We start from the raw sequence: 16,396 nt of genomic DNA, 5'->3' as shown, positions 1-16,396 counted from the left end.
TTTTATCTGAATACAAAACCACTTGAAATAAAAAGTGTAGACACTGGACTGTTATTCCTTACCACCCATGGTTGTCTCAGTAGTTGAATACTAGTAGAATGTTAACAGACAACAGTTATATAATTTTGCAAAGAAAACTTGAGATCAAAAACCACATGTAGTTAGGGGGCTGGGGATTTAGCTCAGCAGCATAAGCGCCTGCCTTGCAAGCAAGCAGTTGTGAGTTCAAACCCCGGTACCGATAAAAAGGAAAAAGACCAAAAAAAAAAAAAATACATGTAGTATTTCAGCATGGCAAGCAGGATGAGATTATTTTTGTAACATTTAAATATCCATCTTAATACAGAAATAATAATATATGTAACATATACATGACATAAATTTTTAAAGGGTATTATTTTATTGGTAACCTCAAGTTCATTTGAAATATATCTCTTAATATAAGTGACTGGAACATGAGAGAAAGGCAGATGTGTAAGTCTAAAGGAAAAATTTTACCATCATAAAAATACTGGTTTTTCCGGGTGTGGTGGCTCATGCCTGTAATCCCAGCACTCAGGAGGCTGAGGCAGGAAGATCGTTGCAAGTTTGAGACCAGCCTAGGCTACAAAGTGAGCTCAAAGCCAGCCTGAACTGCACAGCGAGACCCTATCTCAAAAAGACAAAAAAATACTGGTTTTATGTCTTAGACGACCTGTACACCCAGAAGGCATGACTGTTTATTACATTATGAAATTAGCAATAATGAATGTCATAGGTATATGAAAACTCTTGTCCCTTATTTTAGTTTTGTACCAAGAATATCTTTTAAAGAGGAAAACTTACTATTTTATTTATAGAAAACTTAACTTTTTGGTGATGTAAACATATTACATTAATATATTTAACAGTTATTAGTGGGGTGTGTCTCCCATAAGGCTATGGAAATTATTAGGGTCTCCTTAGTGAGCAGGAACTGGAAAAATATTTCCAGGCTGCTGCTTCCTCGTTCACCAAGGGGAATCCTGTTCAACAGTTTACCCAGGCCCAAGGGCTCTCTATTTAATTATTTTGACAAATTTTTGATGACTTATGAGAACCAAATCATAACAATTGATACATCCTTTTTGACCAATGGAAGATTCTCAAGATACTGCACACAGATAACAATATACATTTATAAAACAAATTTTAACATCTTTTGGATTAACTGGCAGTTCAGGTGGAAGCATATCTTTAATTTTAATGACTCTATAAGCCAATTTAAATTGTATACAAATGTGTCAAAAATCCAAAAATGCCAAAAGAAGAAAAATTTGTTAAGTTCAAATACAACTGTTTACAGGTTGAAAACACACACACACACAATTTGTTTATAAAACCAGACTGCACTCAGATATATTTGGTCAAATTGAATTATAATACTTCTTATAATTTTTAAGCTTGTAATTATAAATAGATGTCAGAATTTTTTGTAGGTAAATTAACAGAGATCTCTTTTAGTAAGAATTAGAATAAAAGCCTTTTTATAGTTAGTATTTTGTTTTTAAATTTTGTTTTGTCTTAAGTATATTGGCAACTTGGGCTGGGGATTTAGCTCAGCAGCATAAGCATCTGCCTGACAAGTGTGAGGTTGTGAATTCAATCCGTGGTATCACAAAACAAGCAAAAAACCAAAAAGAGAATATTGGCAACTCTATGCTTTTCTTCCTCCTCATCTAGCTTCCATCTCAGTCACCTTTATGTATTCTTTCACTTACTCATACCTTTTGCTTTTAGCAGCATCTGTGGAATTTCTGTGTAAGACTTAATATAATTTGAGTTAATATTACATCTGGACAAACTTTTAGATGATTTTTAATGTTTTGTTGTGGCCTTGACCTCCAACTGATCTTATTGCTTTGGTCACAGCCAGGACATGCCCATTCCTTGGCTCCACACCCCCACAGCACCTCAGCATCTGTTCCAAGGATCCAATTGTAATTTTTATTTATATTCCTAAAAGTCAGTTGAAGTATAGTTTTTTCCAATGGAGAATGAGGAATTTGTCACTGCTCCTGTTGTTAGGACTACAGGCACATTGCCATGTCCATAAAATTCTCTCTGATGCTATTGCTATCCCCATTTGATAACATAAAAACATCAATCATGTGTGTGCACTGGGATGCCATGTGTGCAGCTGGGAAGAGCCCCATTCATGGTACAGCTTGGTTTCTGGGCCATGGAGGAGGGCAGGCCCACAGCCACCTCCTGTTCTGGTGAAGCTCAGGGTCCCTCCTATTCTGTGCTAGGCTATAAAGTGTGCTCCAGCACAGAATCAGTTCCCTTGCCCAGCTCTAGGGTCTGTGGGTTGCAGAACTTCATGAGCCCCTGTGTCACTGGCTAGTGCTTACTGACCCAGCTCCCTCCTACACCCTGGGTCTGTGAGAGGTGGTAGGAGGAGCAGCACAGGGCAGTTTGTCTCTATTCTTACACTTTTGCTCCTGGTGGCCCCTTTAAAAAACTGTAGGGGTCTAGATTGATTTGTGTGGGTTTGTTTTTCTTGAGCCTGTCAGATCAAATTTATCCTTCTCCAAACACTTCTGGCAGTGGTGGTGACTGACTCCTTGTAAAGACTCTGGTGCCTGGGGAGTCAGTTCTTCCCACACAGGCTCTGACCCGGGGTGGAAACCTCTGCTGGGAGCACTGTTTTTCTCTGTGCCTGGAGGAGCTTTTGATTATGAACTTATAATGGATTTCAGACTGATTGAACTGAGTTCCAAATTGAAAAGATCTCAGAGGAAATAATTTTTCTTCTGTCATGTGCCCATTTAGGATATATTTTCCAACTCTCCCAATTATCAAGATTTAGGGTACCTGCCTGAGGAAATCATGGGTTATATTTGGTTGCGTCTTATAGCATTTTTAATAAATCTTTTGTTGTTACATGAGCTGTTGAGCATTTTAGCAGGCCTTGGAGAAACTGTATTTTTGCTCCACAACTTGTATATTTTACCCCATACTTTATTTGTGGATAACAGAATACGTGGCTACTTGCAGTGAGAATACTTATCTATCTTCTTTAGAAAGGCATTTGGCTCCCTCTTTTCTCCAAGTAACCCAAAGTCATACTTTCTGTGAAGTCTCTCTCAGTCTTGCACATTTTTCACTCTGAGTGGATCTTGCAGGCTTTAAAAGTCCCAGTTCTGGATTCAGGTTCTCTGTTCAGGCATCAGTTATCAGAGATGTGGCCCGAGCGCCAAACCTCCTAAAATGAGTTATGGCAAAGGATTAACTAAAAGAGACAACTAACATGAGTTTTGGGGAATCCAGGAAGGTCATAACTCTCTAAGAACCAGGACAAAGTTTTCCCTAGATCACCCATATTTATTGGCTCCTTCACAATTCAGGGGAGTGCAGGAAGTGAAGGGCACCTCCGAGACAAAAGCCCATGAAAATGAGCAGGGCCTTGAGAAGTTAGAACAAAGGCAGTAAATCTTGCTAACTGAAAGAACCACTTTGTCTCTAACGTTGGCAGTTTATTGCTCTGGAATAAGGAGTGAGAGCCCATGTAGATGGCAGCCTTGTAGTATTGTCTTGTCTTCAGAGAACTCTGGTTAGCAGCTTATCCCTTACCCAACCCAGTCCCCAACAGGAAAGGGAGAACAGAACCAAAGCAAAAAGTAATTTCTAGACTTTTAAAGATTATTACAAATTAAATTCCATGAAAATCATCTTTTAGATAGAGATTATTTTTAGGAAGGGAATTAGAAAATGCTGTTGGTATCAGCATGTGTTGAAGGGCAGAGGGCGCAGTTGCACTAAGGCAGATCTCGCTGAAAGCCACAGATGACCCCACAAGAAGCTTTGATTCTGAGTTGAATCTTCCAAGTTGTTCCACATTCCAGTGAAGGCTGTCCATCAGAGCACACTGCCCCGACATGAGGCCATTCTGGTTAATTGCGTGATCTTCCAAAAAGGTTTAAGAGCTGAGGGCTGCCTACTATTGGTACTGTTATCAGCTACAGGACGTTCTCCACCCCTTTTCTTTTCTCTTTTCTGTCCTGCCCTGTCCTGCCTGTCCTGTCCTTTCCTGTCCTGTCCTTCCCTGTCCTTTCCTTTCCTTTCCTTTCCTTTCCTTTCCTTTCCTTTCCTTTCCTTTCCTTTCCTTTCCTTTCCTTTCTTTTGTGGCAGTGGGAATTAAATTTAGAGGTATACACTGAGCCACATTCCGTGTCCTTTAATTTTTTGTTTTTTGAGACAAGATTTTACTTTAATTGTTCAGGCTGGGCTGGAACTTGTAGTCCTTTTGCTTCAGCCTCCCAGTGCTGGGATCAGAAGCATCTGCAACCATGCATAGCAGTTTCAGGAATTTCTAAAATGATATGTGGCATCACATCATAGGATCAACCTCAGGGGTATATATTGTTTTGAACAAAAAAGCCTTGATAATAATACATAAAGACTGATTTTTGTCACATAATGAGCGTTTGTCTCTTCTATTCTTAGCTTTTCCCCATTCCCCAAAGGTATCTTCTTGATCTATGGCCAGCAAGTCTGCACTTTAGAAGCTGATTCCTGGAAGTGACTTATGCTTATATACAAGTATCAGAGGTCAGGAAATGACATTTTCAGCATATTATCTAGAGTTCCATCACAGAGGAAGAATGGATATTGAGGATGACAACTACTAGTACACACACACACACACACACACACACACACACACAACCTCATAGCCAATCTGAGTAGATGGATGGAAAGAATACCGCAAAACTATCATTCTTTGTTGAAGTGGGCTGGATTGTGTGATGAGTATGGGAAGCTGAGATTATGAATCTACTGATAACAGAATCTTAAGGAAAGTAATTATAAAGGTAAAAGTTAAAGAATTTCAACATCAGCAATTGGAGAAAGTAATTTAGAGGATGACCTTAAAGACTTGGTGATTTTTTTTTTTAATGACAGCCCTATGTGCTTCCGTACTGGGCAGCAAACAGCTACCAGAAAACAAAACAAAACAAAACAAAAAAACTCAAGGCAAATGGGTTTAATAGTCATGCCAGGCAGAAACTTTGCTTTTGGTCTCAGTGAAATTTCAGTACTATAAAATTTACTGAAAAATTTAACAGCTGCTTATTTTAACCCTCTGTTTTAGTTACTTTCCTCTCATTGCTGAGGTAACATACCTGACACCCGGAAGTTGAAGGGGGAAAGGTGTAGCTCACAGTTTGTAGAGGTTTCATTTCATAGTCAGCTGGCTTCAAGGCAGGATGGCATGGCACAGGCATTGCAGAGGACAAACAGTTCACGGTGAGCAGAAGGTAGCAAAGTAAGCAAGAGTCGACCACTGTTTTTTTCTATCCCTTATATCTTATCCAGGCTACTTAAGACAGGTAGAAGTCACATCCTTAGTCCTAATGCCCTTGATACTGGCACTGTACCATGAATTGATCCCAGCATCACACATTCTAGATCCAACCACCTCTGATAAAGCTCCACTGATGTCTGCATGAGGCTTTTGGGGGACATCTAGACACGAGCTATAACAGCCTCTGAAATCTAACAGCATAGAAAAAGTTATATTAGGAACAATTTTCTGCTGGCCAGAGAATATACTCTCATGACTACAAGAGCAGTCTTTTCATGCCCACCTCTTAAGTTCTTTGAGATCACTTTCCTATAGTAATTACAATACTAAATGGTTATATCTCACATCTTTCTCTTTGTACCACTAGTGATAGGATGGGCTTTTCTGCTGGTTCTGCCACTGTCTGGATCATCATAGCAAAGTGCTGAGGCAGCAAGGTGTACCATTTTAAATGCTTAGTTTGCTCATCCACACCACATGGTTTCAAATCCCAGATCTATGTGATTCTGAGCAAGATTACTTGAACCAATAGCCCCAAATAGGGCCAGGTAAGAAATATTTGCCATTTACCAACATCTGGATATGTCGTTTTCACAACTAGGATGGGGCCTCTGCTCTGCTAAACATCTTACAAGTCACAGGCAGACCAAAAGAATTGCCTGGCTCAGGGGCTGGGGATTTAGCTCAGCGGCATAAGCGCCTGCCTTGCAAGCAGGCAGTCGTGAGTTTGATCTCTGGTACCGTTAGATCTCTGGTACCGATAAAAACGAAAAAGACAAAAAAAAAAAAAAAAGAGAATTGCCTGGCTCAAAATGTTAACATGTTGAAGTTGAGACGTCCAGCTTTAACTTTTTCAAGCTTGCATTTCTTCATCCAGAATTGGGGTTTGGAATAGAGACTATTTAATCATTTTCATGATGGTTGCATGAAGTAATCCATTTGAAATAATTAGTGTCATGCCTGGTACATACTTTGCTATGAGATGTGATTGAAAAATATAGTAATTTTAAAAATTCTTAACACATTGCCACTAGTCCCTCTCAAAATAATCCTTATCACCTCAAACACACTTAACCCATCATTCTTGCCACTTATGGAAGCAGTTCTGGAAGTTCTGTTTTATGAGTATCTTTAGTTGCACTCTCAGAGCTGCTTAAATTTCTCTAATCACTTCAAAATGTTTGTTTTCATGGGCATTTGACTTTAGGGAAGAGGAAGAATTCTCACAGATCCAGATCTAGTGAAGAAGGTGAGAAAATAATGGAAAGCATTTCTTAACCTTTTTTTTTCAAATCTATTTCATTCATAGATAGAAGAAGAAAAAAACTACCACAAAAATTGAAAGCATGTCAGTCAGGGGCTAACAATGATACATACATTGTGTAGTCATCCCCAAGTCATTCACTCAGAGCACAGGACATCTGCCTTCAATTTTCTGAATAATACCAATACAAATCTTTCTCTTCAATGAACTCAGAGGAATCAGTAGTATAACTATCTTAACTATTTTTATATACATACATATATATGTTTTTTCTTTCAGCTTGTCACACTAATGAAACAATTTATGATGTTTACACATGTATGTCTTATTTATTTCACTAATGAGTGTGTTCTCTAGGTGCATCCATTTACCTATAAGTGTCCAGTTTATCATTCTTTATGGGTGAATAGTACTCCATTGTATAAAAATACTGCATCTTTTTTGTTCATCCATCAATCAGTGAGCATTTAGATTGTGTCCAAGATCTGGCTATTATAAGCTGTGCTGTTATAAACATGGGTTTATATCTATGACTGTGGTGTGATGTTTTTACTGTTTTAGGGCAGATGTCCAGAAGAATAATAAGGTGGATTGGAACCTCCAGTCCAGGTTTTTTGAGGAATCTTCACAGATTTCCACAGAGGTTGCACTAGTTTGCACTCCCACCAACAGTAGAGAAGAGTTCCTTTCTCCCCAGAGCCCCTCCAAAATTATTGCTTGATTTCTTGATTCTAGCCATTCTTTCTGGGATGAGGTAGAATCTCAGTGTTGCTTTAATTTGTATCTCTCAACTGACCAGTGATGCTGAACAATTTTTCATGTATTTATTTGCTGTTTGTATTTCTTCTTCTGAAAAGTGTGTGTTCATGTCAGATGCCCATTTTTGGATTGGGTTTTTAAATATGGGAGGGTTGAATTTTTTGAGTTTTTATATGTTCTCTATAATCCTTTGAGGAACAGCTGGAAACATTCTCTCCCATGTTATGCGTTGTCTTTTCACACTGTTGGTGGTTTCTCTTGCTGTGCAGAAGCTTTTTAGTAGGGTGAGATCCAAGTTGTTGATTCTTTGTGATGGTTTCTATGCAACTTGGGTTTTATTCGTAAAGTCTGCCTACACCAAGTTTTATCTACTCTATCTTCCATCTGATTTAATGTTTCTGTTTTAATATTTAGACATTTGACCCATTCTGATTTTAACTGAGTACCTGGTGAAAGATATGGGTCCAGTTTTAATCTTTGGCATGTGTAGAGCCAGTTTTCCCAACACCACTTACTAAGAGGCTGTTTTTCTATCAGTGAATCTGTTTGGCACCTTTGTCAAAGCTAAGGTGGCTTAGTGTGTCTGCAGTTGTTTCTGCATTTTCTAATCTATTCCATTAATCTTTGGGGCTGTCTTTTGGGGGATTCTTTTTGTTTGTTTGTTTGTTGCCAGTACCACACTGTTGTTTTATTTTTTTTTATCACAGTAGCTTTATAATATAATTTCAAGACAGGGATTGTGATGCTCCCGCCTTGCCTCTGTTGCCTCTTTTCTATTCTAGGTCTCTTCTGACTCCAGATGACTTCTAGGACTATTTTTCTCTAATTCTGTGAGATATGCTATTAAAATGGCCATTTTCACTATATCGGTTCTTCCTACGCAAGAGCATGGGATATCTCTCCATTTTCTAATACCTTCTTCAATCTCCTTTTTTACAGTACTATACTTTTCAATGTAGAGTCTCTTACATCCTTTGTTAGATTGATTCCTAGGTGTTTCATCTTTTTGGATACCACTGTAAAAGGTATTATTTCCCCAATTTCTCTCTCAATGAGTTTTTCATTCATATACAAGAATTGATTTTGAGTGTTGACTTAGTAACCAACTCCATTACTGAATTTGCTTATTAAATCTAGAAGTCTTTTGGTAGTTTCTGGGGACTTCTAAGTAGAGTACTATATCACCTGCAAATAACAACAGTTCAACTTCTTCCTTTCCCATCCTTATTTTATTTCTTTCTCTTGTCTAATTGCTCCAGCTAAAGTTTCCAGGACTATGTTGAATAAGAATGGAGACAGTGGACATCCTTGTCTTGTTCCTGATTTTAGAGTGAAAGCTTTCTGTTTTTGTCCATTTAGTATGATGTTGGCTTTTCATAGATGGCTCTTATCAGATTGAGATAAAGACTATCTATTCCAATTTTCTGTAGGGTTTTTACCATGAGTGGGTGCTGGACTTTATCAAAAACTTTTTCTGCATTTATTGAGATGATCATATGATTTTTGTCCTTGGCTCTGTTAAAGTGGTATATTACATTTATGGATTTACATGTGCTGAACCATCCCTGAATCCTTGGGATGAATCCCACTTGATCATGGTGTACAATCTTGCTGCATACTGTTTGCAAGGATCTTACTGAGTATTTTCACGTCAATGTTCATTAGGGAAATTGGCCTGTAATTCTCTTTCTTAGCTGCATCCTTCTCTGGTTTTGGAATCAGAGTAATGCTTGCTTTCAGGAATGAATTTATGCGTATTGCTTCCCTTTTAATTTCATTAAAGAGTTTGAGAAGTAATGGTGTTAGGTTGTCACTAAATTTCTTATAGAATTCAGCAGTGAATCCATCAGGGTCTGTTGATAGGCTTTTAATTGCATCTTTGATTTCATTTGTTGATATTGGGTTATTTAGGATTTTCATATCTTCTTGATTCAGCTTTGATAATTCATATGATCTAGTAATCTGTCTATTTCTTCTGTGTTTTCCATCTTATTAGAATACAAGCTATCAAAGTAGATATAGATGATTTTCTGGATTTCTACAAGGTCTATTATAATTTTACCCTTTTTATTCCTAATTGCATGGATTTGAGTTTTTTCTTTCCTGTTTTTGATAAGATCAGCTAAGGGTTTGTCAATTTTATTCAATATTTCAAAGAATCAACTCTTCAACTCATTGATTGTTTCTATTTTTTTTTTTTAGTCTCCAGTGTGTTAATTTCTGCTCTGATCTTTGTAATTTCTTCTTTTGCATGAGCTTTTGATTTAGTCTGCTCTTCTTTTTCTAGAAGTTTGTGGTTCAACATTAAATTGTTTATATGTGCTTGCTCTATTTTCCTGATATGGGCATTTGCTGCTATAAATTTCCCTTTTAAGACTGCTTTTATTGTGTCCCACAAGTTCCAGTATGTTGTATTGTTGTTGTTATTCAACTGTAAAAACTGTCTAATTTCTTCTTTAATGTCATCTGTGACCCATTGGCTGTTTAGCAGGGTATGCTATTTAATTTACATGTTTTTATGAAGTTCTGTGGTTTCCTTTGGCATGGATTTCCAATTTAATTGCACTGTGGTCTGATAGTATGCATTGGATAATGTCAAATCCTCTGTGTTTACTTAAGCATGTTCTAGGAGCCAGTATGTGGTCTATTTTGGAGAATGTCCCAAGTGCAGCTGAAAAGAATGTGTATTCTGATTTTGTGGGGTGGAACACTCTATAGCCATCCACTAAGTCCATTTGCTTACAAGTTTGATTTAGTTCTAATATTTCATTATTGATTTTTTGTCTAGTTGATCTGTTTTTTTGTGACAGTGTGGTATTGAGGTCTCCCAATACAATTGTATTAGGGCTTATTTAATTTTTCATGTCCATTAGTAATTATTTTGTATAGTTTGGTGCACTGGTATTTGTTGCATATATATTTATGATTGTTATCTCTTCCTCTTGGATTGTTCTTTTACAAGGATGTAGTGACCTTCTTTATTTCCCTTAATCAGTCTTGGCTTGAAATTCACCGTGTCTGCAAATAGAATAGCTACTCCTGCTTTTTTCTGGATTCCTGTTGCATGGGGTATTGTTTTCCATCCTTTGACTTTCAGTCTATGAATTTCTTTTTGAATTAAATGTGTTTCTTATATGCAGCACATGTTGGCTCTTGCTTTTTGATCCATTCTTCCAGTCTGTTACTTTTGACTGAATTGAGACCATTAACACTGATGGTTAAAACTGATATATATTGATTTATCCTTGTCATTTTTATTTTCTCATTGTTAATTCTTCCCTTTTTTCCTTCCAATTGTTTGTCTTTCCTAGTGGATTCCTTCTGTTGGGGTTCGTGGAGCTATAGTTCTTATTTATCTCTTTCTATAATGTCCTTCAGAATATTTTAGAGTGCTTTTTTGGTCATAAATTTCCTCAGATGTTCTTTTTCACGGAAATATCTTACTTCTACATCAGTTTTGAAAGATGGTTTTGCAGGATACATAAATCTGGGTTGCAAGTTGTTTTCCTTTGGAACTTGGGAGTATTTCACTCCAAGCTCTCCTTGACTTGAGAGTTTGTGCTGAGAGGTCAGCTGTGATTCTGATGGGCTTTACTTTATAGGTGATTTGTTTCTTTTCTCTAACAGCTTTTAATATTCTAGTCTTGTGTTGAGTTTCTGAAATCTTGACTATGATATACCTTGATGTAGATTTTTTTTGATCATTGCTAATTGGAGTTCTATATGCCTCACTTATTTGTATGTCAAATTCTTTTTCTCTACCAGGAAAATTTTCTGTCACGTGTCCGTGAATATGTTTTTAATGTCATTTGTGGTACCTCTTGCTTGTTCACTGACTTCAATCAATCTTAAGTTTTTCTTTATCTCATCTAGCAGTTGCTGTATTGATTTCTCATGGTCCCTTGATAGTTTTGAGAAGTCTTTCTTTTTTTGGTCACTAACTACAATCCTGCCTTCAATATCTGAGATTCTGTCCTCACATTTGCCTAATCTGCTTCAAATACTTTCAATGGAGTTTTTATTCTCCTGGATATCTGCTTGAATCTGCTTTATGGATTCCATTTCTTTCCTATATTGTGCTTTCATAATTTGCATAAGCTCATCTAATTTTGTGTCTGTGTCTGCTTTAATGTCACTAAGCATGGTGTGCATTTTGTTAATCTCTTGAGAGATTATTTCTGATTTCATTTTTTCCAGATCCTCATTCAATTGCTTTGTTGTTACCACTTTGGAGAGACCTGGTGGGGGGCCTGATTGTCCCACTAAATTGCCCCTAGGATTTGCCTTTGGAGAACTGGATGTCTAGGGTTGCATCTTGTTTAAGTGTCTTCTAATTTATTTCTTTTAAAATTTAATCCCTGGGGTGATGCTTCTAAGTTGCCTGTTGTATGTTTCTTTATTGGTTTTATTTAGGACAGTTAGAATGATGATTACATCTCTGAGGTGTCTCCAGGTATAGCTGGTTTTTGGGGTTTTGAGTCTGTTGAAAGATCTTACCTCTTCAGTTTGTTGGTGATGAGAAGTTGTTGCTCATTTGGCCTAGTCCCTGGTTCTTTGTCACTGTGCACAGTATAGTACTTAGCTAATCTCAGTCATGGATTATCAGGGCCAACAGCTATTTAGAACACTTATGTCAATTTTGGCAATGGCATCAAACACAGCCTATAAAACAACAAATTGAACTGACCCTTAATTTGCAACTTTTAACCATGTGAACTAGATTTGTGATTATATAACAAAATGTAAAACAAACCAGATATTTATATGCAGTATGTAAGTCAATTTTGACTTGGAGGTTAAAATTTAAAATGGATTAAGAAGAAAATAGAGAAGTAGAGAGAGAGAGATTACAAGTAAGGATGGAGGACAAAGATAAATCCCACCAACTAGAGGAAACTAGTGCAGAAGATTGAAGGAAAAGAGAGGTAGAAGAGATAAAAGAACAGACCAGAACCACACCCACAAAGAGGTTAGGAACCACTCTCACACTCATTAAAAAAAAAAAAAAAAACAGTGAAAGAGAAAGAAAAAACAAACTGAACAAAACAAACAAGAAAAGAATACTTTAAAAAAAAAAAAAAAGTCCACTTAGGATTCTCTCTGTGTTCACTATAAACAGCCTGTGGAGACAGAGTCCTGAATCATGCCCCTGTATTCCAGCAAGCCAGCTGTTGCTTTATGGCAGAATACTAGGTAACCTTAGCAGGCCTTTCCCAAAAACAGACTCACTGAATTGCCACAGTCCAAGCAATTTCCATGGGTGTGCACCCAGCTAGGAGCTGCTGGAGGATGCGGACAGCGGTTCTAGTTCTGGGCTTATCTGGCCTGGCTCCAAAATGGCTCCAGACAATTGCTCTCTCCCACGGGAAGACTAAGCCCTCCTCTGCTCTTCATATCTTTTGGACTTTCACATTTTTCACTCTTTTCTGGTTATCAGGATTTTGGAACCTTTAAACTAACTAAAATCATTAACCAGAACAAAGCACTGGTATATTTACAAGTAAAAATTGTGTTGCCATTACAGATTATTCCCATAATAACCAAATAAGTTCCTGAAATGATTGTTAAGTGTCCAACTCAATAATTTCCACTTTGTAATTCTCTTAGGAAATACTGCAAGTCCAAAATTTTACTTAGTAACCATACATTATTTCATGTTATAGTGATATTTATGATTATTTCTATTTTTCAAGGCAAATGCAATAGGCCGAAGTGCTAAAACTGTTCGAGAATTTCTAGAAAAGAATTACACAGAAGATGCTATATCAGATGACAGTGATGCTATCAAATTAGCAATAAGAGCCTTACTAGAAGTAAGTGGTAGACACGTTCATGAAAGCATGGATTATTTTCCTTATTCATTTTAATTGATTAAACACAAATTTTGTTGAAGAAGTAGTCTTCTGGGCATGGTTAGGCACACTCTGTATCACTGAGCTACACCTCTAGCAAGCTTGAGCTGTGCTGATGTGTACTTGTTCTACATTAGGTTGTCCAGTCTGGTGGAAAGAACATTGAACTGGCTATAATAAGGAGAAATCAACCTTTGAAGGTAAGTCATTAACTAGAGAGAAAAAATATAGTATATTTTAATCAAAATTGAATTGTTACTGACACCTGTGACTCTTCGTTATAGGGATTAGATAACCATTCATACTGATTGATAACATGATGACTTTTGTTTCTGTAGGCTAATAAACACTTATTTTTATGTGCTTATTTCAGGCAGTTATCAATCTCTGTCTCTTTGTGAATACTTGTGAGTGCTGCAGTCTCTGAAGAGGGCCTGCCCTTTAGCGTATTTTGCTGGAGGAGGAACACCTAATTAGTCTTCTGTCGGGTCAGTGTAGTATGTCCCCATGGAAATTCACTGCCGCACCACTGAGAGGGCAGTTAGTCTTCCTGTCCTTGAGATCCTCTGAAATCCAGGTGTGCTTCCAGGCAGTATGATTCAGCTGGCATTTTTATATAATTGTGTGTCCTCCAGGTTGTGTCCTTATTATATCTAACGCCTGCACTCCTTCCTGATTGATGCGGGGTTTTTATGTTTGTTTTTGGTGGCAGCAGGGATCAGACAGAAGGCCTTGTCAATGAGCACACACTTTACCACTGAGCTGCATCGCTAGTCCCCGTCTGCTGATTTTGATTGTTTCCTCTACTTTTCATTTGAGAGTGCCTAGAGCATCTGTCAGACTTACATTTTAAAACCCAGCATGACAATTTTTATTTGTGGTTAAGTCTAACATTATTTGGTTGCCTTTTTCAGTTATTAGGATTAAAATTTCCAGACCACAAAATTAACAACTCGTAATATTGTGATAAAGAATAGCTAAAGACCATTTAAAATAGTCCATTATTGTTTTAGGTAGAATTCTGTACAGTCTGGTTGCTAATTAGTTCTCTGTAGTTAAGAATGTACTAAAGCACTCAAATCATGAGAAACTGTATTAAACATACTAGCAGAGCTGTTGTGTGTACTGTAATGGACTTTCTATTGGTTTTAATGAAAATCAGTCTTTCTCTTTCTCTCTCTTTCCTTCTCTCTTTCTCCCCTCTCTTTTTTTCTGTGGCATAGGGGAGTGAATCCAGGAACTCTGCACCAAACTACATCCCAGTTGTTTTTATTTGCTTACTTTTATTTTGAGATAGGATCCAGTAAATAACTAAGTTGCCCCCGCCAGTACTGAATTTGTTCTCCTCCTTACCTTCTGTACCAGCAATCAGAGATGACTAAACAGAGCTCTCAGCCTGGTTTGTGCTGTTTCTGGAACATACTATTTTGTTTTCTGATTTATTACCTGTCTGGTTTCTTTCCTAAACTGTAGATTCCTTACTGGAAGGCAAGAACTGTATTGTTCCACTTTATTTTCAGAACCTATGAAACAGCAAATGCTTGATGGGTAAATTTATATCATAATATTAGATAATATACATAAATTGTTTCCAAATACATATTTTTTGGTATACATATTTTCTTATTTTTGAAACAGAAAGTTTCTGCAGTTAAATCAGGAGTCAGTCTTAATTTTTAAAACTTCTTCAATTTTGAGCTGACTAAATTAGTTTTATGAACCTCAACTTCCTTATATGTAAAACTGGTAGTAGGCAGACTAATTGCTAGAATACCTTCCTTCCCCATCATCTTTAAAAATTTGGCTTGTCATAAAATTGATTCCTTTATCAGTTTCTTTGATAACTCTTTCATGATTGAGATTATTAAATTTAGATCTCTCTATATAAATATCTTCAGTTAAATGGTTTTTTAGCATCATTATGTAATCTTGGATCTGGTCATGAATAGTAAAATTGCAAATAAAATTACGTTGCAAATTCTTAGAAGAAAAAACTCTTTTTACTTTCTGCTTAGTGAAGGAAAAAAAGCAGTGTAAATCATCTTTTCCTATCTGTGTTGCCTATTTTGTGAGCTACTGTAAAATAGTTAAACTCTATCAGAGAAACACTCAATAGGGTGAGGTGTGTGTGTGTATATGTGTGTGTGTGTTCAATAATGTATTTTTGTTCATGAATAGCAATAAGCCTTGCATTAAAGTATTTATAGAGTTAGATGCATACATAAGGTGTATAATTTAGTATCACATTTTACCCAGCTTTCTTTTATAGTACAGTGATAATGGAAATGTTAGAGGGCTGATTTTGTCCATAATTACAAGTGTGCTGCTTTTGAAACATTTTACTGTATATTTGAAGTTATTAAAGTTACAAACAAAACTATAAATTTGTAAAAGATGGAACTTCTTCATATTGTCATTATTTAAATATTACTGTAATTAAAATTTGCATTTAAAATTGTTTCCTTTTTTCAGATGTTTAATGCCAAAGAAATTGAATTACAAGTAACTGAAATAGAAAAGGAAAAGGAAGAAGCAGAGAAGAAAAAACCAAAGAAAGCTGTTTAATTCTTAGGATGAACATTTGAAACTTTTGATGTTTTGTTATACTTCTTGGAATTACTTACTTCAGTTTTAAAGGAAGTAAGTTTTCAGTGTTATGTTTAGAACTTCTATGTGCTGCTTTGAAAATGTCAAATATGTGGCCATCTTTATTACAAAGTCAAACATAGGCTAGTGAGATGACTTTCTTGAAAAGGAGATTCTAGTAATTGTCAACAGCAGTTCTAATTCTACATATGCCTGAAAGTATGTAGCTTGTTCAGTGTGTTATTTTTCTTCATATAAGCAAATTAAGAGAAGTTCTAATTTTAAAAAATTAGTAATTTACTGAAGTTTAAATATTCACTTTCAGTTAAGCAGCTCTTTCAAAATATACTAGATTTAACATTGAATTGCATTTATTGATGAATGAAAAAGCATCCATATATTGGTAAATTGTCAAAATTTTGTTAGACTTGATTTTTAAATAAATATTTTGATTTTACTTTTACTGTCTTTATCTTATAAATTGCAATGTATTATCTTATTCATGGAATATTAAAGTCTTAATCCAAATGGGCAGGTAAAGTGTCATAAGAGTTGATAAAGGCATCCTAATAGGATGCTAGTTTGAAATACCTGTAATTTTTAGTT

At 36.3% G+C, this 16,396-nt stretch overlaps 1 protein-coding gene across 1 annotated transcript in view; it reads left to right on the top strand.

Moving 5' to 3' along the window:
• The window catches only part of Psma8 (proteasome 20S subunit alpha 8), a 48,539-nt gene extending 32,581 nt beyond the window's left edge, over window positions 1-15,958 (top strand). The window contains exons 5-7 of the mRNA XM_003474105.2: window positions 13,046-13,165; window positions 13,342-13,404; window positions 15,677-15,958. Of these exons, the coding sequence (XP_003474153.1) occupies window positions 13,046-13,165; window positions 13,342-13,404; window positions 15,677-15,769 (276 nt within the window). The 3' untranslated portion in view covers window positions 15,770-15,958. The remainder of the gene's footprint in view (window positions 1-13,045; window positions 13,166-13,341; window positions 13,405-15,676) is intronic.
• The last annotated feature ends 438 nt before the right edge of the window (window positions 15,959-16,396 follow it).

The sequence above is a fragment of the Cavia porcellus genome, unplaced genomic scaffold, assembly GCF_034190915.1.
Source record: "Cavia porcellus strain 051 isolate PalLab524CR breed Dunkin Hartley unplaced genomic scaffold, mCavPor4.1 scaffold_20, whole genome shotgun sequence".
NCBI lineage: Eukaryota > Metazoa > Chordata > Mammalia > Rodentia > Caviidae > Cavia > Cavia porcellus.
Note: the sequence above shows the minus strand (reverse complement) of the source record. Positions and strands in the feature narration are given on the sequence as shown.